Source organism: Lissotriton vulgaris, chromosome 1_1 (genome assembly GCF_964263255.1).
Source record: "Lissotriton vulgaris chromosome 1_1, aLisVul1.2, whole genome shotgun sequence".
NCBI classification, from domain to species: Eukaryota; Metazoa; Chordata; class Amphibia; order Caudata; family Salamandridae; genus Lissotriton; species Lissotriton vulgaris.
The window spans coordinates 750,738,682-750,761,415 of NC_141685.1; the positions used below are offsets into that span (position 1 = coordinate 750,738,682).

Here is a 22,734-nt window from a genome sequence, read left to right on the forward strand (position 1 = left end):
CCCCCTTTTATGAGTCTGTTTCCCATTGGTACCGTTACATAGATGACATCTTTTTTGTGTGGACCGATGGGGAACAGACTCTAGGGGATTTCCTAACATGGCTGAACCTTACAGATAGCAACTTACGCTTTACTGCTCACATAGATAAATGTCAGGTAGAATTATTGGACATTTATATTAGGAATAACGAAGAAGGACGTCTTGAAGTGGATTTATATACGAAACCATCTGCAAGAAATACCTTGCTACACTTCAAAAGTTACCATCCGAGATGTCAAAAAGACAGTATCCCCTTCTCACAATTTCTCAGGGTGAGGCGGAATTGTACCAATCTTACAGACTATGACATCCAGTCTGTAGCCATGTAGAGAAAATTCATTGAGCGAGGGTACCCACATCGCCTAGTAAGAGAAGCCTACAAAAGGGCACGGTTCTATGATCGTGACTCATTATTAAATACTCAGAGGCACAAACAGGAAGACAAACTGGTCTGTATTACGAGGCACTCTACTCTGAATTTAACCATTAAACAAATCATCAACTCAAATTGGCATCTGCTCAATGTAGACCAAAACAAAAACAAACTGGCTAAACCTTTGTTTGCCCATCGGCGAAACAAAAATTTGAAGGGCCAGATTGTTAGATCACGATTTTCAAAACCCACGAATACCCCGTTCATACAAAAGACGATTGATGGAAGGAACGGAGTTAGAGGCACTTCACGCTGTGGGTCATGTCAGAGTTGTGACTCCATTATTACTGGTGAAAACATAATATTCAATGAAGTGAACATCAATGCAAGAGAATTATGTACCTGCAACACCCAGAATGTAGTCTACCTCATTGTGTGCCCTTGCGAGCTTGGCTATGTGGGCGAGACCTCTCGGTCTATAAAAATACGTTTAACTGAGCATAGATCTGCAGTGAAAACAAAGAAATCAATGGCTCCACTGGTTAACCATTACCTGGAGTATAAACATCTACCTACAGAAATGAAATGGTGTGTTCTGGAAACAATACATATACCAGAACTTAAAGGGGGCTGCAAAATTCGTAAAAAGAAGGAGGTATACTGGATTTTCACCCTCAATACTGTCAACAAGGGTTTGAACCTTGAACTTCCGTGGGAGAATGCTATTATTTAGGAATATGTACTATAGGTAGGCGATATGGTTGTGTTTTGATCTATAGAATTCAGACCGTTCTGTACATATTTGGTCCGTATATGATTCTGATTGGAGGTTACACAAAAATACACTAGTAACCTGACTGGTAATGTAGAGGTCAGGTTTCTATACATGAATATCGGGTTTGTAAGTATTTGGGCCTTTCTAGCAGGTTACGTTTCTAAAGTTAAAACTACTCTTCAATCGTTTCAATTGAATGTTGGTCGGTTTCCTATGTGTGAATGCTTATAAACGTTTAGACCTTCTTAACTGGCCAGATATCTTTAAGGATTACTCTCTAATCACTTTGATTAAGTAGCCTCCATCTCTGTGTCTATGCCCATGATAATAACCTGCAGATTGAAAACTAACAGTATAGCCCCTTAAATGTAGCTTCTTTTATCTATGCTGAATATCTACTGATGGCGGCTTGACAGTATAGCCCTTTAAGAAGGGGGAGGATCTAGCCCAGACAGCGAATGAGAATTGCGCTATATATTCTCCAATCAGCTACCTACTGACTTCTATCATTCGTGCCTCGAACACTCTCGCCGCCGTTAATCACACCGGATTGCTGTTGCTGAACAGGTATGCGCCGCGCGGTCTGTTATATCATGCCGCTTTGATAAATATTTAGTTAGAACTCTTCATGCGAGCCTAACTTCTCACGTTGAAAATATGCCTCTCGTTTGAGCGAATAATAGCATTTTTGCAGTCCCAAGGGACTGTTAAAAAGTAATGAATTTGTTTGTTCCCCTTCACGAACTAGCTCGCATTTAAATATAACCAGAAAAGATACTTTGTGTTTTTGAACACAACTCGAACGGTCTAAATGTTTCTATCACGCTGCCGTCTTTGTTTTAAATGCAGCACCACGTTTCCGAACCCATCCGTCTCGTGTGACAATACAGCCGCTTCTTAACCTAAACAGAGAACGTTCAGATTCCGGCGGACAGTGGATACAAACTACGTATGTAGTTATTTACTTTAAACATTGACATAGATACTTAATGGATGCCCATTTTATAACAAATATTCACCTTCTCTCTCTATATAAAGGCAAAATACATTGGGGAAGAGAAACGTGCGTCGCATTCCACCATCCTGTATGTTTTGGGAGCTCACAAGAGCACGCCCACATGAAGGCTTAGAGGTAAGCGTTTTTACTCGAGAAAAGTATCTAGATACCAAAGGGACAGTATAGGGAAAATCTAATACTGAATACTATATCGGTTCCCCCACAGAACTGTTCGTTTATTGTAAGGATAATACTGAATATTGAAGATTCCTTAAACATCAGCGGGCACTTAATATTCCTATTCATGAAGGTAACTATTAGAGATGTTTCAAATATGTCAGCAACCACGTCAAATATGAGATGAATTTTGGCTGAAATATGATTCTTGACTGAGACATTCCTTGTTCTTACTTTTCTTTGTATAACAGTGGTTTGAATAATACTTCGTGGCTTTGCCTTTTAATCGATTGAACCCATTTTTATCCAGAAGAATTCAATTAAGAGATATCTTCAGATATAATCAGGTAATAAATGGGAACTAAAATTGAGGCATAAGTTGGCCCTTAGGAATCTAAATAGCGTTTGGAATCCAAATAACGTGTGTAATTTAAACATGAACTTGAGCACTTTACACCATGACTAATTTAGATGGAGTCTTATCTATAGCAGTGATACTGACGCTGGTAACATAGCTATATTGATGTTACAATGATATTAGCGCAAATGACACACACTTGAATAAATTTAAACATTGCGAATAGCTAGATGGCCATATTAAATGGAGTCCTTTGATTAGAGTGCGAGCCATTCTTATTGCTTGGCGTCTTATTCTTTTCAAACACAACCTAATAGGAAGGCCTTCTTCCCCCTTTACATAGGATCAACCTTTAGAAATAGCCATTCTTTGGCTTCTTTTCTCCTCTTACCTTCTAAGGACCAGAATATATGTTGTATATATACTATTTATGTATGTTTCTATATGATTCATCTCTGATATAACAATGTATGTATATATTTCTTGTTCATTGTTAGCCAATTCCAAAAGTACGTAAGAAATTAGTGTTCTTTAGGAAATGGTAAATATGCATTACAAAAGAATTCCAAGATCATGTAAAAAATCAGTGATTTCTTAGGAGATGTGAAATATGTGTCACAAAAGGATGTGAAAAATTGACCTATGTTGTATATAGTTTGCTATTTTGTTTCTTGTCAATGTCTTTTTTGTGCGGTGAAATGTACTATAAATATTTTCTTGCAGTAAATGTAAGTGCAATCTATCAGATCAAATGAAACATATAATTTTAAACACAAGTAAAAGTTTATCTGTTATCCTTCTATAATTCTAGATATGTGCTGATAAGGTGCTGTTAAGGTCCTGATGAAGGCACTCAGTGTCGAAACGCGTTGACATCGACCCAACTATCAGCTGTGGGAGCCATTACTGTTCCCACCCCGTCTGTTACGATAAAGAGATTAGTCTATCTGTTTTCTCTTAATGTTCTTTTTTACCTTATTATTAATAATGTAATAATTTTTATCAATTTGTATCCATGGTATTACATTTTATATGTGATTATAATTAATGGTTATCTTGCTTTCTTTTACTTGTGTTTATATACTTCTGCACTACATTGTGTGTTTTTTGCCAGTTTGATATTATTTCTGATTGCCTGGATATTGCTGTTCTCAATTACATGCCCCCAGAGCAAGCCATATTTGTAACCACAGTAATCCATTTCCTGCCCCTCCCAAACGCCCAAATGCATTGTGGGACCTGTAGTGTGACAATGTGCCCTGATAGCCACACACAGCCAGAATAGTCAAGTGAAACATACCCCTAAAGCCAGTTAGGGAATGCAAGCCTGCATGCATGTTTCTACATCCCAGGTGCCTGAATCATATCATTAGTCATGCACTCATCCACATCAAAGGTGCTGCAGATGCTGAGACGTCTGACAGTGAGGCACTCCACACTGCGGAGACACCTGATGAGACAGAGGGAGAGAGCCAAACAGCACCAACACCTGGATCAGCACCTGGACCAGCACCTGCACAAAGACACAGGGCCACCCCTGCAGCCATAGGTGGAGCACAATCTCACCAGTCGGCACGCATAGCAGTGGAGCAGATCCCACCCCCACCCAGGAGGCAGACATGATGCCCAGCAACTCTGCGGTCCCACACAAGCAGCAGGTTGAGGCAGCAGCGCTCTGTGCCCACCCCAGCAGACATGGAGCAACAGGCACACAACTTTGGCCTTGGCATTTAGGCTCGGATGCTTTCTGTGCACCGCAAACAGGCACAGCACATGGCAGCAATGCAGCTGCAGCTCTACAAAACTGCACACACATAAGTCAACTCACTGAGAGTGTGCAGTAGCTGACCACAGCGTCAAGGAGAGTAACCAACTGAGGGTGGCACAGCAGGACATCACACGCAGATGCCACAGGCAGCTGCTCACACGGCTATCAGCCTACACACGCTCAAACCACCTGATTGGGAACGCCACTTCCCAGCTGTCGCACAGGTCATTGGCCATGCAGATACAGATGGTCCAATGTTGTGCAGACGTTGCAAGGGCCCTGGAGCAGGTCACCACCGCTGTGGAGAACCAACAGGCGGCTGACCATGGCCATGCAAGGGAGGGGGGGGTGATGCCAGTGAAGGGACATCTAGCCTCAGCAGCTTGTCTGTGCTGGTGCAGTCTGAAAGGCACTGCAGTTCCCGTCCCAAAGTTGCATCACATCAGAACACTTCCAACGTGGAGGGTGAAAGGCGACAGGGTGCGTCCAGCAGGAGGTGCCAGTGACTGGACGTTTCCGGCAGTGCAGTGGTGAGGTAACCACGCACGCCTGCTCAGGAAACATGAGCCTGTATGTCTCAATACAGTAGCACTATTGTTTGCTGATTAAAGCACATCGACAGCTTGTGAAATAAACAAAAGCTTTATTTTGAACACAAATCTTCCTCATGTCAATCATTCATGTGCCTTGCATGAGTAAAGTGTTGTGTGAGGGGTATGGGTGCACTAGAAATAGTTCTGTGTAATGTTGGCACGGCGCCTGTGACCTTCAGCAGGATTCTCCCCGTGTGCATGATGCAAATGTGCAGGTGGCAGGTTGTCCCCCTACGACTCACTACCAGACACCTCCACAGGTATCCTCCGCTTGGTGGCAATATTGTGGAGTATGGCGCACAGGGCCACGATGCGGCAGCAGATCTCAGGCCGGTATTTGAGGGCCCCGCCAGTCTTGTGGAGGATGCGGAATCTACTCTTTAACATGCCAAATGTCCGCTCTATCACATTTCCGGTGTGTATATGTGCAGCATTGTACCGCCGTTCCTGTGGTGTTGCAGGGTTGAGGTATGGGGTGAGGAGGTATTCACGGAGGCCGTAGGCGCCGTCACCTGAAGGGAGGAGCAGAGGGTCAGTGCCTGTTATGCGCGGCAACATGGTCTTTACATACTGTGTGTGGGCATGTACTTACCTAGGAGATGTCCCTCGTCAAATTCACCCCTGGCCAAGCGGGTGTGTATGGCGCTGTGCCGGAAGATGAACGAATCATGCGTGCTCCCCGGGTATTGTGCCACAATGTCTGTGATGATGGTCTTTGCATTGCAGACCATCTGGATGCTGAAGGAGTGGTATGACTTGCGGTTCCTGTACATGTATTCGGTCTCTGCGGGTGGACAGATGTGAATGTGGGTGCATTCGATGCAGCCAATTACATGGGGGAAATGGGTGGTGTGATCGAAGTCCAGTTTTGTTTGCATTAAGTCCTGATTGGTTGTTGAGAAGGTGATGTAGTGGTGTATCCGGCTCAGCATGGCGTCCAGGAAACTCTGTAGGCAGCGTGACAGTGTACTCTGTGATATAACCTCTGCATACGAGACTATCCCCTGGAAGCTGCCGGAGGCCAGGAGGTGCAGGCAGCACAGGACCTGGATATGGGTGGTCACGGCATTGGTCCTCCGGGTTGGGTGCTGCATCACGGGGTCAAGGTCTCTGATGAGCTTCTTTATCATTGCCCCATTGAGCCTGTATTTGGAGTAGATCTCCTCTTCAGTCTGGCCCAGGAGTGTAATCCTCAGCGGGAAGATGCGCTCCTGAATCCTGCGTCGGTTCTGGGCTGCAGCCTGGAGCCTCAGCCGCCTTGCCATGATGTAGAGACCTGGAATTGTGACTTTTCTAATGCTCCTACTGAGTCTCCTTAAGTGTGTTTGATTTACCCAACACCTGTTTCTTGTTTGCCAATTATTTTTTTTTCACCAATTGGACTTCATGGTTACCGCCTGGTTTTGTTTCTCCTTAAATTGCGACTCGTATTTAGCGACTTATGGTATTTTAGCAATTTGCGATTTATGATGAATGGGAATAGCGATTTATTAGCGATTTCGCAATTTGACTGCAAATTCGCAATTGATTTCACTAAATGTGTGGGTTATCGCTGTTAAGAAATTCCAATGGGGTTTCCAAATGGTTTTGCGAGTCTTTTTTTTGCGATTTTGCTATTTGCTGCTTTTGTACTCGATGCATTGTGGAAGTGGGAATTGCAATTGCAATCGATGTTTCGCAGCGATTGCGATCGTAATATCACTTGATGCATCTATGCCTAAAAGTGCAGTTAGCACGTGTGAAATGGGACTAAATAATTTGGACTTTCTGTAGACAATGTTGAACTGATTAAGGAACCTTATAATTACTTTTCTTTGGTGTGCATTGGTGTTTATGAGAATAAACATACATTTCTGCTGAGACAAGACAGTCAATTGAAATGCAGTCTTTAGCAAGCAAGAAAGCATTAAAAGAAAAGCACGTCCGTGACACATGGCCAGCTTTCGAAATTCAACCGCAGCACAAGTTTCCTCCATAAACAGACAAGGAATAGCATGTGCAGCAGCAATCAAGCATTCCACCCACACAGAGCAGACACAGCAAATGGAGTGAACGCCATTTCTTCCTTTATTTCTCACACACACTAGAATGCACATATAGGTGCAGTGATAACTATACACACAGAACACACACACACACACACACGCTTTCCTCATTAACAAAATAGGCAAATTCCACCTCCACCTAAAGTGGTCTTTTTCGCTCCATGTGGCCAGGGCAACTCATTTTCGGCCCTGGGCTTTCATATGACATTCTGATGCAGTCAGGGAACTGTAGTTAATTTTTGCTTTCACTAAACCAACTGAACCAACACCCCAGATAACAATGACTAGTAATCAAAATGTCCATAATCCCCTCCCCCCGAAAATTCCCTTTAAACTCTCATAAAAAGATGGTACCCGAAAACACTAGTGTGTTGATCTGGTGGGCCTCTGGAGTGAGTGTTTACTATTCTCGCCACTAAATGTACTATTAATAGCATCAGCAGGCAGACAGTTTAGTGAGCCAGATTCTTTAGGTGACAATATATTATTTGACTCTCTGAGAATCAAGGCACAAGCTAGACTTCTATGCTGTTTAGCATTCCGGTACACAAAAAATCCAATACTGGACTGCAGGCTCATCAGGGGAAGATTAAGGAAAACATTTTGTATGTGTGGTTTACTCCTGATTTACCTATAAGTAACCAGGAGTAAATAACACCTACATTTTGAAAGAAGCTTTTCATATCATGTTGTTAGTTACTAATAGTCCATGTTCTTCTGGTGTTGATCATGGCGGCAGAGAAATCCCATAGGGGTCCAGCAAACGTTTCTGGTCTTCCAAGACTCGTATGGTTTCATAGATGTGCAGGGTCAGATCCGGAAACAAATTCAGGAAGTATTCGCCAGGGTCTTTCATGATCTCCTTTATGCTGAAAGGGGAGAGAGGGACTGTGATGAACAGCAACAAAGAAATTCTCAAAAACCTAAATAAAGAGCACAAAATGTATGACAGCTCGCATACATGAATGAGAGATGAACAAGATCAACAAAGGAGAACATTGATGAATATTAGATGAATGGTGGGGACGTGTGCAGGTGAATCTTGAAGACTTAAGGCCTGATTCACAAACTGAACTTTGTAGTATGTTTAGTAGTACTACAAACGAACTACTAATTGCAATTCACAAACTATGTGCAGATTTTAAGACTCTGCAATGCTTATACTTACAAACACAAATAGACTCTGCAGTGAAAGCAGAGAACTCAGCACACGTAAGTATACGTTTTAGTAGTAAATGTGGGTGGAACTGGAGGGAGTCGGTGGGAAAACCATCAGACTTACTACAAAAGGGGATGTGATAAGGGAGGGGTAAAAGGCATTTGGGGAGATTTGTAGGGAGGGAAGTCACACACCCACACGAGTAAGCCAATTGCTTACATGTGTGGGGGCGGAGGCATGCAACTTATGCTTATGTAGTAAGTTTACACTCGAAGTTTGTGAATACAGAAAGTAGTAAACTTACTCCAAAGAGTAAACTTTATCAAAAGGGTTAGTTAACTTTGTGAATCAGGCCCTTAGGTACTAAAATCCCTTAGCCTTAGCTCATGGCATCTGATTACCCTAAGATCCCATCTGTCAGTGGTCATAAGTCTTAACCGGATATTGTATTGCAATTGCATTTATATAGCACTCACTACCCCTGACGAGGCGTCAAAGCGCTTTATCGGCGAGTAGCACGCTACTCCGGGACCCATAGAGGATTAGTGTTGAATTAGTATAGTGAAACATGCAAGTACATTTTAAGTGGTGGGTAGGTTAGTCAGTTATTTGGATTTGGAATGATAGCAGAAGGATTTCGCAACAGGATCCCTGTTAACTTCAAGTAGCATATTCTGCAAGCCGAACAATTATCCCATTTTTTATTTTGCTGAAAGCATATTAATGTATCAACTTTCATAAAACATCACCCACTAGCGTAAAACGTTTTAATAAACTGAGCGTCCATAGGTAGAGCATAGCCAACAAATAAAGTGAGTTTAAGGAATGACCTCTGCACATTCAATTTGAGGTTCTGTAATAACCCTTTCGAACAACTGCCAGTGCTAATTTGTCTACTTGGAATCTGAGTTGCAATACCCTGTAATGAGTGGCAGATTTGACCATTCTACATCCATTTGTCTCTGTTCCTCCTCATCTCTCTGTGCACTTCTTTAGCTTATGTTTTACTTCATAACCTATGGATTTTAACATATGAGCTTGACACACAGTGTTCAGAAGCTTATGTGTCTCATTTGCTAAATCTGGATGCGCATTGAGGTCTCCAGCCCATGCTTTTTCGGTTTGAGGATCACTGTTTAGAGTTTTACCTTCATGTCTAAAAGACATATAGGGAGGGTCAAAAGAGTAGAATTTGAAGGTCCGTTTTCATAGTGTTTTGTTTTACTGAGATGTATTAAGACATGACTGAACACACTGTACGTACGTGATGTGCTTATTGCTTGAAGCATGTACTGCTGCCCTTTGCTAAATAAGCACTTTTCGGATAAGGACAGGAGCAATAGTATTTGTGCCCCACGAGTCCATGATGGTGCCCACATAGGAAAATCTTATGACTTGCCACTATGAAACAAATCTTAACTTGAAGTGTGATGGAGAAAAAAATGTACTCAAGCCATCTCCTGACTTCACACCTCCAGTTGTACTGATAATCATAGAAATACAGAATCAAAGCAAATTCCATCCACCCGACACCACAAATTGTCAGAGGGTTGGGTGAGTTTCTAGCAAACATACGCTCATTGCTTACTTTTCTTTTTTCTCCTGGAAGTGAGCGCCCATGTTTCTGATGAACTTCAAAAGGCTTTCAACGGTGTCTTTGTAAGGGTACTTCGGATTGCGACGATTCATGTCATCCAGGATCCTCCTGTCAATCTAGAGCGTTACACACACTACACAATTAGCAAGGCAAGTGAATATGGAGCACACGATACAATGAGATATTAATAGCCAACCTTAGTAATCCAGCTGTATTTCACTAAAGGAACATAGCTTATCTGAATAACTTCACACTTTGGCATCAAAGAAGCAATGATCTATAAAGATATTGGGAGATTTGTCAACAGGAAGTGACTCTGCAAAAGAGGTAGGGATCGAAATAGCCACATTGAAGGTGTTAAATGAGCTGTCTATGAGGGTGCGTCCACAACACACGTATTCCATTATAGTTTGTAGTAGAGGCAGGAAATAGCTTCACTTTCAACCCCAAATTAAGGTACCTTTAGGAAAACTATTTCAGGAAACAAGGGAAGGTTTTATGACTTAACTGAAGTTAAGATTCACCATCCGCCCTTCAGCGAAATTGGGCTTACTTCGCACCACAAGATGACTCACCTGTGAAGGGCTGTACATCCTGTGGCTGAAAACAGTTGTGTACACTAAAGCTTGACTGTGGATTTGACAGGGGACAGATGAGATGGGGTCTTAGCTCGGGATGCTTGAGCTCTATGATACACTTAGATAGGACGCAAGGGATCACACACGGGGACCTTGGAAGAGGGAGTGGTCATTATAACTGGCCGAGGTAAAGGAATGGCTTAAGACGTATGCCAGGGGTTGGGCCTCGGATGGGGCAGCGGCAAATGGTGGCACCCCATCCATCGTGACATCACAAATTATTTCCTACAAGCGCAAATGGGTGCTAAACATGTCCTGATCTTTTAAACTTCACAAGCTATGTAGTTTGCAAAGCTCGTGTTCTTTTTGTTTAAAAAAAAAGAAATCAAACTTCGCCGAAGCCCTAGTTTCTTCTTCTTAATGGTTTACAGGTATGCACCAGCTTAGATGTCCTCCTGCAGCACAGACTCCTTTGAAGCATAATGAAGCATTATAATGTGTAAATATGTAATTGCTTCCGACTGGCCCTGCTTTACTACAATTTCCAAAATGTGGCATAAGACAGATACTTTTTTGCTGCAGGAAGCATGGATCTGTGATGGCATTATTGTTAACAGCTTCACCCCCTTCATGAAGGTGCCAACAAGAGGACCAAAAGGAAGACTAAAAGGGGTCATAGCAATCTTGCTTAACATTTATAAATTCATCTCAGCTGATTAGGTTGGCGTTTATAACCCAAACACAATGGACCCTATTCACAAACTGCATTTTGTAGTACACTTGTTTTTTTTACAATAGTACTACTCACACACTACAAGATGCTATTCACTAACCTACTTGTTGTGGTATCTACCTCTTCTATCTGTCATGTGCTGAGCCCTGCTTTAATGAGCTGGCACTTTCCCATTTTTTCAGCTTAAGTCAGAGTCGGACTGGGAACACTAGGCAGACCTGGCTAATTTCTCGGAACAGGCCTGGAAGGGAAGGCGGATGGGAAGGGGGGTTTCAAGTGAGCAGCACTGCTGCTTTTGTTGAAGGGTGCAAAAACACCAGTTGATGGACAGAATGCAGAACAATGTCATACATTCACCCCAGTATAGAGATCTGGGCCTAAATCCATCGTTTTTTGCACTCCACACCACCCCAGTTCAGACATGGCCATATGCAAATCAGCCTTGACCCTGTGCCTCATGGGAACAGTCCAGTCCGAACTGCCAAGCCATGTCTTTCCTGGACCGGACTCAAGCATCCTAGGACCGGTTTCTGGCTATCAGCCGTCTTCAGCCAGGATAGCTTGACTCCAATGGTGTGGAGAGCATGGGACTCACGTCTGAGCATACCCATCCCACTCGGGGTGACAAATGCAAAAACCACAGTTGATGGACAGAATGCAGAACAATGTCATACATTCACCCCAGTACAGAGATCCGGCTGGACTGTTCCCATGAGGCACAGGGTCAAGGCTGATTTCCATATGGCCATGTCTGAACTGGAGTGGTGTGGAGTGCAAAAAACACGATGGATTTAGGCCCAGATATCTGTACTAGGGTGAATGTATGACATTGTTCTGTATTCTGTCCATCAATTGTTGTTTTTGCATTTGCCACCCCGAGTTGGATGGGTATGCTCAGACGTGAGTCCCATGCTCTCCACACCACTGGAGTCAAGCTATCCTGGCTGAAGATGGCTGATAGTCAGAAACCGGTCCTAGGATGCTTGATTCCGGTCCAGGAAAGACATGGCTTGGCAGTTCTGGCTGGACTGTTCCCATGAGGCACAGGGTAAAGGCTGGTTAGCATATGGCCATGTCTGAACTGGGGTGGTGTGGAGTGCAAAAAAACGATGGCTTTAGGCCCAGATCTCTGTACTAGGGTGAATGTATGACATTGTTCTGCATTCTGTCCATCAACTGTGGTTTTTGCATTTGTCACCCCGAGTGGGATGGGTATGCTTAGACGTGAGTCCCATGCTCTCCACACTACTGGAGTCAAGCTATCCTGGCTGAAGACGGCTGATAGCCAGAAACCAGTCCTAGGATGCTTGGTTCCGGTCCAGGAAATACCTGGCTTGGCAGTTCGGGCTGGACTGTTCCCATGAGGCACAAGGTCAAGGCTGATTTGCATATGGCCATGTCTGAACTGGGGTGGTGTGGAGTGCAAAAAACGATGGATTTAGGCCCAGATCTCTATACTGGGGTGAATGTATGACATTGTTCTGCATTCTGTCCATCAACTGTTGTTTTTGCGTTTGTCACCCCAAGTGGGATGGGTATGCTCATACGTGAGTCCCATGCTCTCCACACCACTGGAGTCAAGCTATCCTGGCTGAAGACGGCTGATAGCCAGAAACCGGTCCTAGGATGCTTGATTCCGGTCCAGGAAAGACATGGCTTGGCAGTTCGGGCTGGACTGTTCCCATGAAGCACAGGGTCAAGGCTGATTTGTATATGGCCATGTCTGAACTGGAGTGGTGTGGAGTGCACCAAAACGATGGATTTAGGCCCAGATCTCTGTACTAGGGTGAATGTATGACATTGTTCTGCATTCTGTCCATCAATTGTTGTTTTTGCATTTGTCACCCCGAGTTGGATGGGTATGCTCAGACGTGAGTCCCATGCTCTCCACACCACTGGAGTCAAGCTATCCTGGCTGAAGACGGCTGATAGTCAGAAACCGGTCCTAGGATGCTTGATTCCGGTCCAGGAAAGACATGGCTTGGCAGTTCTGGCTGGACTGTTCCCATGAGGCACAGGGTAAAGGCTGGTTAGCATATGGCCATGTCTGAACTGGGGTGGTGTGGAGTGCATAAAACGATGGCTTTAGGCCCAGATCTCTGTACTAGGGTGAATGTATGACATTGTTCTGCATTCTGTCCATCAATTGTTGTTTTTGCATTTGTCACCCCGAGTTGGATGGGTATGCTCAGACGTGAGTCCCATGCTCTCCACACCACTGGAGTCAAGCTATCCTGGCTGAAGACGGCTGATAGTCAGAAACCGGTCCTAGGATGCTTGATTCCGGTCCAGGAAAGACATGGCTTGGCAGTTCTGGCTGGACTGTTCCCATGAGGCACAGGGTAAAGGCTGGTTTGCATATGGCAATGTCTGAACTGGGGTGGTGTGGAGTGCAAAAAAACGATGGCTTTAGGCCCAGATCTCTGTACTGGGGTGAATGTATGACATTGTTCTGCATTCTGTCCATCAATTGTTGTTTTTGCATTTGTCACCCCGAGTGGGATGGGTATGTTCAGACCTGAGTCCCATGCTCTCCACACCACTGGCTGGAGTCAAGCTATCCTGGCTGAAGACGGCTGATAGCCAGAAACCGGTCCTAGGATGCTTGATTCCGGTCCAGGAAAGACATGGCTTGGCAGTTCGGGCTGGACTGTTCCCATGAGGCACAGGGTCAAGGCTGATTTGCATATGGCCATTTCTGAACTGGGGTGGTGTGGATTGCAAAAAAAACGATGGATTTAGGCCCAGATCTCTGTACTGGGGTGAATGTATGACATTGTTCTGCATTCTGTCCATCAATTGTTTTTTTTGTTTTTGTTGCTGAGGACTGATATTGCAGCACTGCCAACTCAAAACCGGTCCCCACACATCCAGCCTCCTTGGGAAACACTTGATGCCCAGTACGGCCAGTTTGGCCCTGCCTTGAGTACCAGAACTTCCCCTTGGCCAGGGAGAATAAAGGTAGTCTGGGGCAGTAGCTAAGGCTAAATATTGCTAATGTGTAGCAATGCGCAACAGGCGCTGCTCTGATTCTGACGAGACAGGCTACAAGAAGAGCTTTGAAATGTATGCAGTTACAGACTATCCCAGATGGCGACCATTATCGATTAAGTCCTACTAGAAACAAAACCTGCTTAGATACTCTGTATGCACTTTTGCTGCACCACCTCGGGGTTGAAGTGACCATTACAGCACAGAATATTGAGGTGAAACGGCCGTCCCCTGCTAGTATCATATCTAAGCCTGGGCGAAGCACTACGCTACGCTTGCGCAGTTTGCGCTACTTCGCACTATGCGAATTGCATGTAGCACAGTGCAAACACGCGTAGCGTAGCATCACGGTAATTTTTTGCTTGCTTGCAGTCCTCAAAGTCAAGTTGGCGACCGCGAGCGAGCAAAATGACATCCCGGCGAGACTTTTTCCTCGTTCGCAATCAGCAACATCAAGTTGCCAATCGCAAGCGTGGAAAATAAACCTCCTGGCGATATTCTCAATGCGGGGAGGTTATGTTTCTCATTGAGAGTTGTCACGTATGCTCGCGACCGCTCGCGATGAGAAACTACAAGTCTGAGTTGAGAAAGCTGCTGCTCGAGTAAAAATCTACTTGAGCGGCAGAAAACGACAGCTCGCACTGTGCAACATGCCGTTTTCAATGATTGCACAATGCGGACAAGGATCCGGCACTGTGCAATCGTCGCGAACAGCGCACTATGCAGTTCGCGTAGTGCTACACATATCTCGCAAAGTGCGCTACGCGTAGCGCTACTACGTGAACTATGCCCAGGGTTAATCATATCACTGCAAAGCATCCCAAATACAAGTCAGGAGCAGCTTCAGAACCATTGCTAGTGAAACAAAACAATATCTCAAATAAGTAATTGAGAATTTAAAGATGGATATGAAGTAACAGAGCAACATTTTATTGCTCAATCTGTATTTGCCTCCAGGGGCAGAGAATGATTGGTCCTTATTAGAAATGGACGGTGGTATTAAGGCGTATTTCTTGGTGCATCCGAAAAGGGTGCTACTGTTAATGGGGAGTTTTATTGCAAGGTACCATTGTACTGATACAACCGGTGGTATCCCATGCCCAGTGATTCAAAAAGCAAGGATACATAAGAGGTAAACACCTGTCAAATATGATTCAAAGGATACCAAATGAAAAAAATACAAAACTCCCCTGTAGGCTACAAATATTTTAGTGCTTAAGATGTTCATGCATCTCATAGGTACGAGGGAGAAAATCATTTCAATATGATAATTTTCGTCTGGTCTGTTTATTAAACTTAAAAGTAGAAGGATTAAAAGATAAACGGAGAGGACCTATGGAATGATGTTCAAAACAATATGTTGTCTGTTAGAAGAAAAAACAATATTGAGTTCTGCATTAATAACTCTGTACACATTCTTACAAAATTGAGGACATTAAAGCAGTTGTTTTGAGGAATGGTCCTCTTATTAAACTGAACTACACTGAACACACAGTGCGACGGATGGCCTGGTGTAAAAACTCAGACATAGAGGCAATTAAAAAGAATATCATTTGTACAAGGTACAAGATCCTAACTGGCAATAGCTGGGTGAATGAAATGTCTAAGAAATGGGATTGGTAGTTGAAAGGGGTTGAAGCTCCACTCAAATAATAAGCACAATCCTTGTCAGGGTGAACACAAAAATAATTAAATAAACCTGTGCTTAACCCTCTGGTGGCTTTGTACAAAAGCAGTTAGGCTTAAATTACAGGCAATGTGTCAAGTTTTTATGCAGTCCTCAAACAATAATGAAGTGAAAATATAACACTAGAAAAATCCTAATCCACTTTAGAAAGATAAAGTACAATTTCTTAAATAAAATGGTACCAAAACGAAAAAATCCAATAAATAGAACAGGAGTTACGAATTTCTAAAGTTCTAAGTAAAATAGCACCAAAAACCATAAAGGGCCAGTCTTGGTTATGTGGTAGTGCTACACTGGAGAAAAGTCAAAAGTTCAGGCCAACTGCAATGGAGCGCAGGTCAGATACATGGATCAGGTTCATTCCGCTGAAGAGTTTCCCTTCTCAGGCCCAGGACGACATGAGGAGTTGCAGGTGCTGTTTTGCTTTACCAGGGGCCATGAGGAGGCCATTGTCGGTGTGACGAGCAGGTCAGGCGTGGTAGACGGCTAATGTTCTGGCGTGGAGTGTAGGTCATTGCTGTAGCTTTGCACTCAGCGTGGACTGTCACTGTTGAAGCAAAGAGCAGTCATTGCTGGAGATTGACATCGCTGGGCATAGCGGATGGTTGTTGTTCGCCGCAAAGAGTCTGACCGCAGTTGCCAAGAGCCCAAAACGTCCGGATTTTCTCAAGGAGTCCAGGAAGAGTTCCATCTGATGCCAGCCAAGGATAGTGGACCTGGGAGCACCTCTTGGGGATTAGAACTCACTACTCCAGTAGAGACCAGCAGCAGGGATCAGGCAGGTCCAGTGGTGCTGGTAATCCGGCAGTTGCAGAGAAAGCATCTGGACGCTTGTGTTCCTGTAGCTCAGACAGGAAGTCAGTCCACTAATCCTTGGAGCCACTTCTGGGGAGCCTAGGTTCAAGGCAAGCAGGTGACGTCTTACTTCTTTAGACAGCAGGGCAGTCCTTCTGAATCTTTGACATGTCCAGGAGTGTTCTGATGAGCGGTTCTGAGGGCCCTGTTATTATACTTTTATAAACAATAAGATTCTACCCTACAAAAAGAAAATAGTTTTTCGTTTTTTAGTGGTTAGAAAAAGGTGTGTTAGTGATCCATGATCATGGAAAGCAGTAAGTGTTTTTAAAATACCCCTCACACACTAAGAATCCCTTAGTGTCATGCTTCATCATAGGGGTCTTCCCGTCCCTCTAAGGGGTGGGGCGTGCTGCAACTTAAGAATACGTGGGAGCACTTTTTTGTGAAATAGGCTATGTGTAGTGTGGGAGTGAGAGTGGTATGGTCTGTGAAGGATAAGGTTTCAGTTGTAAAAATTCCCTGGCTAGAGGAAAAAAAACTAATTTTATTCACTTCCCTAGTGGGAAATATTCTATGTCGGGAGTGTACTTTGATGGGATGCCCCCTACTGGGTCAACATGTTTCGTGGGCCGTCCCCACGGCTTGCTGGTCAGGACCTAATATGATTCCGACTGCACTCAAAATATATCTTTTTTTTATATATTTTGTGTATGCCTATTTTTCAAAACAAACATGCAAAATTGCATATTCTAGACCCCCCCACATACATGAAGCTCGACGAAAATCCTACTACACAATTCGTGAAAACATTGAAGGAGTTAGTAGATAGAGCTTATGAAAAAGGAGTCATTAATGAGAAAACAAAGATTTTTTTTGATCAAACAGAACCCAAAGAGTCCCACATTATATATGATCCCGAAGGTTCACAAAAACTTAAGTGACCCACCATTAAGACCAATAGTATCCACACGAGGGAGTCTCCACGAACCTGTAGAACAATTCCTGGACAAATATCTGCAACCGGTGGTGAAAAACATGAAAACCTACGTGAAGGATACAACTGATTTTTTACTGAAACTACAGGCGGTTGAAATCAAGCAGGAAGAGAGTTTACTAATGTGCATGGCGATGTAAAGTCCCTCTATACCTCAATTCCGCACCTCCAAGGCATTGAAGCAATGGAACAAGCTATAATGAATACTGACTTGGAGCTAGCACGTACCAAGCTCCTGTTAGCCATAAGACCTAAGATCTATTTAAGAATTTGGTAAAACAGGATTTGTCATAACTTAACTTTAACAGAAAGACAAAGAAAAGCATCACACAAAAGGATCTTGATGCACTGAGGATATTGGCCAACAATGAACAAATTACAGGTGTAAAGGCCGATAAAGGGGGAGCATTAGTAAACATGAACACTATGAAACCAAACTTATGGATCATATTCTAGACTCCCCCACATAGATGAAGCTCAACGAAAATCCTACTACACAATTCGTGAAAACATTGAAGGAGATAGTAGATAGAGCTTATGAACAAGCATTTACAATGCAATGGTCTCGTCTTTGTTAAAGTTAGAGCTATTGGCATTGCAAATGGCATTCTTTTCATTTTTTGTTTTTTATTGTAAAAATAAATAAATGGTATTGTCATTTACAATGGCAATAGGTGAGCATTAGAGAGTAGTCGAGTGTATTAGCAGACACAGAGCCCACACACACACAGAGCCCACACACACACACAGAGCCCACACACACAGAGCCCCCCCCCACACACACACACAGAGCCACACACAGAGCCAAACACACACACAGCGCCACACACACACACAGAGCCACACACACACAGAGCCACACACACAGAGCCACACAGAGACACACACACACACACAGAGCCACGCACACACACAGAGCCACACACACACAGAGCCACACACACACACAGAGCCACACACACACACACACACACAGAGCCACACACACACACAGAGCCACACACACACACAGAGCCACACACACACACACACACACAGAGCCACAGAGACACAGGACAGCCGGTGCGCTGGCGTCCGTGCCCTTGGCACCCACTGCCCCTCACCACACGGCCACCTCTGCCCAGTAACGCCCCAGGGAACCGAGGCAAGAAAAGCGATCACAACCAGGGAACAAAGGCAAGAAAAGCGAGCACAACCAGTGAACAGAGGCAAGAAAAGCGTTCACAACCAGGGGGCCGAGGCAAGAAAAATGATCACAACCAGGGAAGAGAGGCACGAAAAAACTATCACAACCAGGGAAGAGAGGCAAGAAAAAACGATCACAACCAGGGTGGAGAGGCAAGAAAAAACGATCACAACCAGGGAACATAGGCAAGAAAATACGTAGGCCATGTATACAGCAAATGTCAAATATATACTAGCCAGGAAGAACTTGCAGCACAAGGTAGATATACACTAGCCAGGCAGAATGTGCAGCGGGAAGTAAAAATACACTAGCCAGGCAGAATGTGCAGCAGGAAGTAAAAATATACTAGCGAGACAGACTGTGCAGCAAGAGGTATAATTACACTAGCCAAGCAGAATGTGCAGCAAATTATAGATATACACTAGATAGACAGGATGTGCAGCAGGAGGTAAACATACACTAACCAGGCTGAATGTTCAGAAAATGGAAGCTATGCACTAACCAGGCAAGATGTCCAGCAAGGGGTACAATTACACTAGCCAGGCGGAATAGGCAGCAAATGGCAATATACACTAACCAGGAAGAATGCACTTCATACATATACATTAGCCAGGCAGAATGTGCAGCAGGAGATAAAAACACACTAGCCAGGAAGCCTGTGTAGCAAGGTTAATAATACAATAGGTGTGTAGACAGTGCAGCATAGAGAAAAAATACAGTAGCCAAGCATAATAAGCAGGTAGTGGTAAAAATACACTCGCCGGGCACTTTGGGCAACAAGAGGTAAAATACACTAATCAGGCAGAACGTAGTGCAAATGATAAATACACACTGGCCAGGCAGACTGCAACAAGAGTTAAACTAGGCGCACAGACTGTGCAACAAAGAGAAATAAGTTTCAGGTTGCAGCTTAATAAAACATATCTAGCCATCCTCTGCAATTCTCGAAGATGGGGGCTACAACAAGGGTGGGGGTACATATAAAAAGAAGCGAGAACTTCAGCACTGGTGTTGAATAGCCTCGGGTTATCTAACTTTGAAAGACAGACAAATAGGGCAGACTCAACGAATCTCCTTACCTTGGCGCCACCGCTCCGAATGAGAAGCCCCCTCCACCTGTGGAGGTGCCTCCTGTGGTCGCCCCCAGCGTGGTGGTGGCGGTACCGGCCCCAAACGAGAAGTCGGTAGCCATTCTCCTGACTCAGCCAACGTACCACGCGGGGCAATCCAGGCTCATGCGGGCCACGAAAAGACAGGGGCAGCTGATGACTAGTCGCAATGCCGCCAGGGCGCATTTACATCCCAGCCTCGCAAGCTATCGAGAGGTGAGGACTCTAAGAACAGTGCACAGCTTCGCAGCGAATAGGCGAGAGAGCAACGCTAGTCAAAGAAAGTGAAAGTAAAAACACGAGTTATCATAGGCGTGGTGTCCTCGCTGTCACTGGCCCGACTTGAGCCCGGCATGCATTGCGCGAAGCTGTGCACTGTTCTTAAACAAGGAGAGCAATCCTGCTAATTATTCAGTACCGGCAGCTCAAGTGTCCCCACTTCCAGGAACAAATGATGTCTTCGTTGTAGAGGAGGGAGCCGTAGTTTCGATCCGCCTGGAGGTGGTGGATTCGCCGAACATCAGAGTCGGAGGGCTCGGTGTTGCTGAAGAGCAGGGAGGCAGAGTGGGAGGGCTCTAGCCTGCTGAAGAACGGAGAGGCAGTCGAGGTAATGGATGTCGGAACTCAGGAGTTTAAATCTGGCCGGTAAGACACTAGGAAATAGACTTTAGTGGTTTGGGGGTGGATGTTGGGGTAAATAGGGGGATATCCCCAACCCGGGAGCTCCTCACTCGGCTGCCGCCAGTGCGACTACTTAGTTGTAGGGGGGGGGGGGGGGGGGGGGGTGTGTGTGTGCATGCATGCGTGTGTGTGTGTGCGCGTGTGTGTCTGTGTGCGTGCATGCATGAGTGTGGCTGTATGAGTGCGTGCGCGAGTTCGAGAAGCTGACTTGTGAATGTGTTTAGGAGATGTGCACGACGCCGGGCTGGATGTGCGCGTCCACAGACCCCAATCGCCGCGCGTGCCCCGGCCTGTATCCCTTGAGAGGCATTTCAACGACAATAGGTCTTGAGGATGACACCTAAAAATTAGCAAAGTAACCAAAAGCTGGTGTTGCTCCCGCTTATTAAATATTTTAAACAGTAAACCTGAGAAGAAAGAAATGTACATGTGTTCAAGAGCTCCCTTAACGCTCCCAGATAAAGTAAACAAAGACAGAGAAGTTATGTTGAAAAAGAGAACAGGCTATTTTATGTAAAGCATTTTGAAGTATCTAGGCCTTTGTAGAATCAAAACATGTGACCCTGGTATTTTACTTTGGCAACCATACCCACATCAAAGCCCTATGGCCCTTCAAGCTCCATCCAGACTTCAGCTCTCTGCACATGTTGCCATGATCCCACTATCACGCTGTGCTTTGTTTTTACTGTAAATCAGATTTTAAGAAAATATGCAAACACCAATAAAAAGAATTGCAAAGTGTTCCCGACCAAATACAATCGTTTACCCACCTTGCTTTCCGAGTTTCAAATGTTTTTCTGACGGGTACTGTATAATACACTGAGAATGAGCGAACTACAATACAAGCCCAACTATCAAGACATTAGCCCAAAAAAACACAACAATAGTGCATCCCATAAAGACCCACAAAAGGGGACCCCACCAGGCACTGGAGGGGGTAATTCAGCAGCTTTGGAGTTAGACCCTCCTTCTCATTAACTCTCCTGGTTGTAGTGGTCAGAATTGCGGTAATACAATACGGTTTAAACTGGAAAGTAAGCATGTGGCGAGAAGCAGGGTCCCTCGTTACAGTAGTAGCTCAGAGTGAGCTGTGTAAATAAAGACTGAGATAAGGAATTGACTGGAATGCAGTAAAGTTAAATAGATACGTCAGTTGGAATTGCAAGGGATTGACCCCATGATGATGGACACACAACTAACATTACAACGCTGTTACTGTTTCTTTGCACGTTACTCCACATTAGTGTGCTTAACATCCAGTTATGAAAACTGATACGTAGTTTGTCCACTTATCTCTTGCCGTCCACGACACTAGAGAGCCCTGTCACCTCTTTAGGGTCTTATTAACGCAAGAAACCAGTAACTGCAAACTGTCCGAGCCACCAAAGGGGATCACTCCTGTGCACTTCTTCAGAGGGCAGGTGGAATTGGGGCGGGGGGGGGAGGGGAGTGAGGGGTATGGGGGGGGGAAGGTTTGACAGGAGGAGGGGATGGACTGGTCTATAAGGCAATATGGCAGTGGCAAAGAGGCTGGTCTGATAGGTCAATCTATGGGCCGTTTTTTGGGATGTTTGTGGCCCTGTTTTACAGTCTGGTGGTTTGTTTGTACTTCTGATTCCACTGAAATGTCCACAAACATTTGATGTAAAACCCTAAGTGGCAACGGGCATTCCCAGACATGGGTTGCACGCGCACTATAACACTAGAACGCCAGAGAGTGTCTGGTGATGTGTTAAAGATGCAAGAAGGGTGCTCAAACCTACCGCGGCCTGGTACTTGGCACCACGACTTTCTGAAGTGCTGGCGACGGCAGTTTCAGAGCAAATTTTTAGCCCCAGCACATATTTTTTTACAAATTAAGCACTGGAGCCCACTATTACACCACAGCAGTGCTTTAAATGGGCAGGAACTTTTAGGTACTCAGCACCTGCTCTACTCAGCGGAGGTGTAATGCTTTTAACCAGGGCTTAATTTGTGCCGGTGCTTTGCTTTGTACACTCTACACACATCTGCTGCACTGCGCGCACCAGGCGCACGTCACATTTTTCAATTTAACTTACACTACTGTGTGTGTCCCTCCCGTGCATGCATCGTAG

The 22,734-nt window shown here is 44.6% G+C and overlaps 1 protein-coding gene across 1 annotated transcript in view; it reads right to left on the reverse strand.

The window, feature by feature from the left end:
- Positions 1 to 5,537: 5,537 nt before the first annotated feature.
- LOC147747758 (2-5A-dependent ribonuclease-like) overlaps positions 5,538 to 22,734 on the reverse strand; it is a 255,237-nt gene continuing 238,040 nt past the window's right edge. Inside the window, exons 6-7 of the mRNA XM_086955550.1 lie at positions 9,873 to 9,997; positions 5,538 to 7,994 (exon numbers count right to left, since the gene is read on the reverse strand). Coding sequence (XP_086811676.1) covers positions 7,853 to 7,994; positions 9,873 to 9,997 — 267 coding nt within the window. The 3' untranslated portion in view covers positions 5,538 to 7,852. The remainder of the gene's footprint in view (positions 7,995 to 9,872; positions 9,998 to 22,734) is intronic.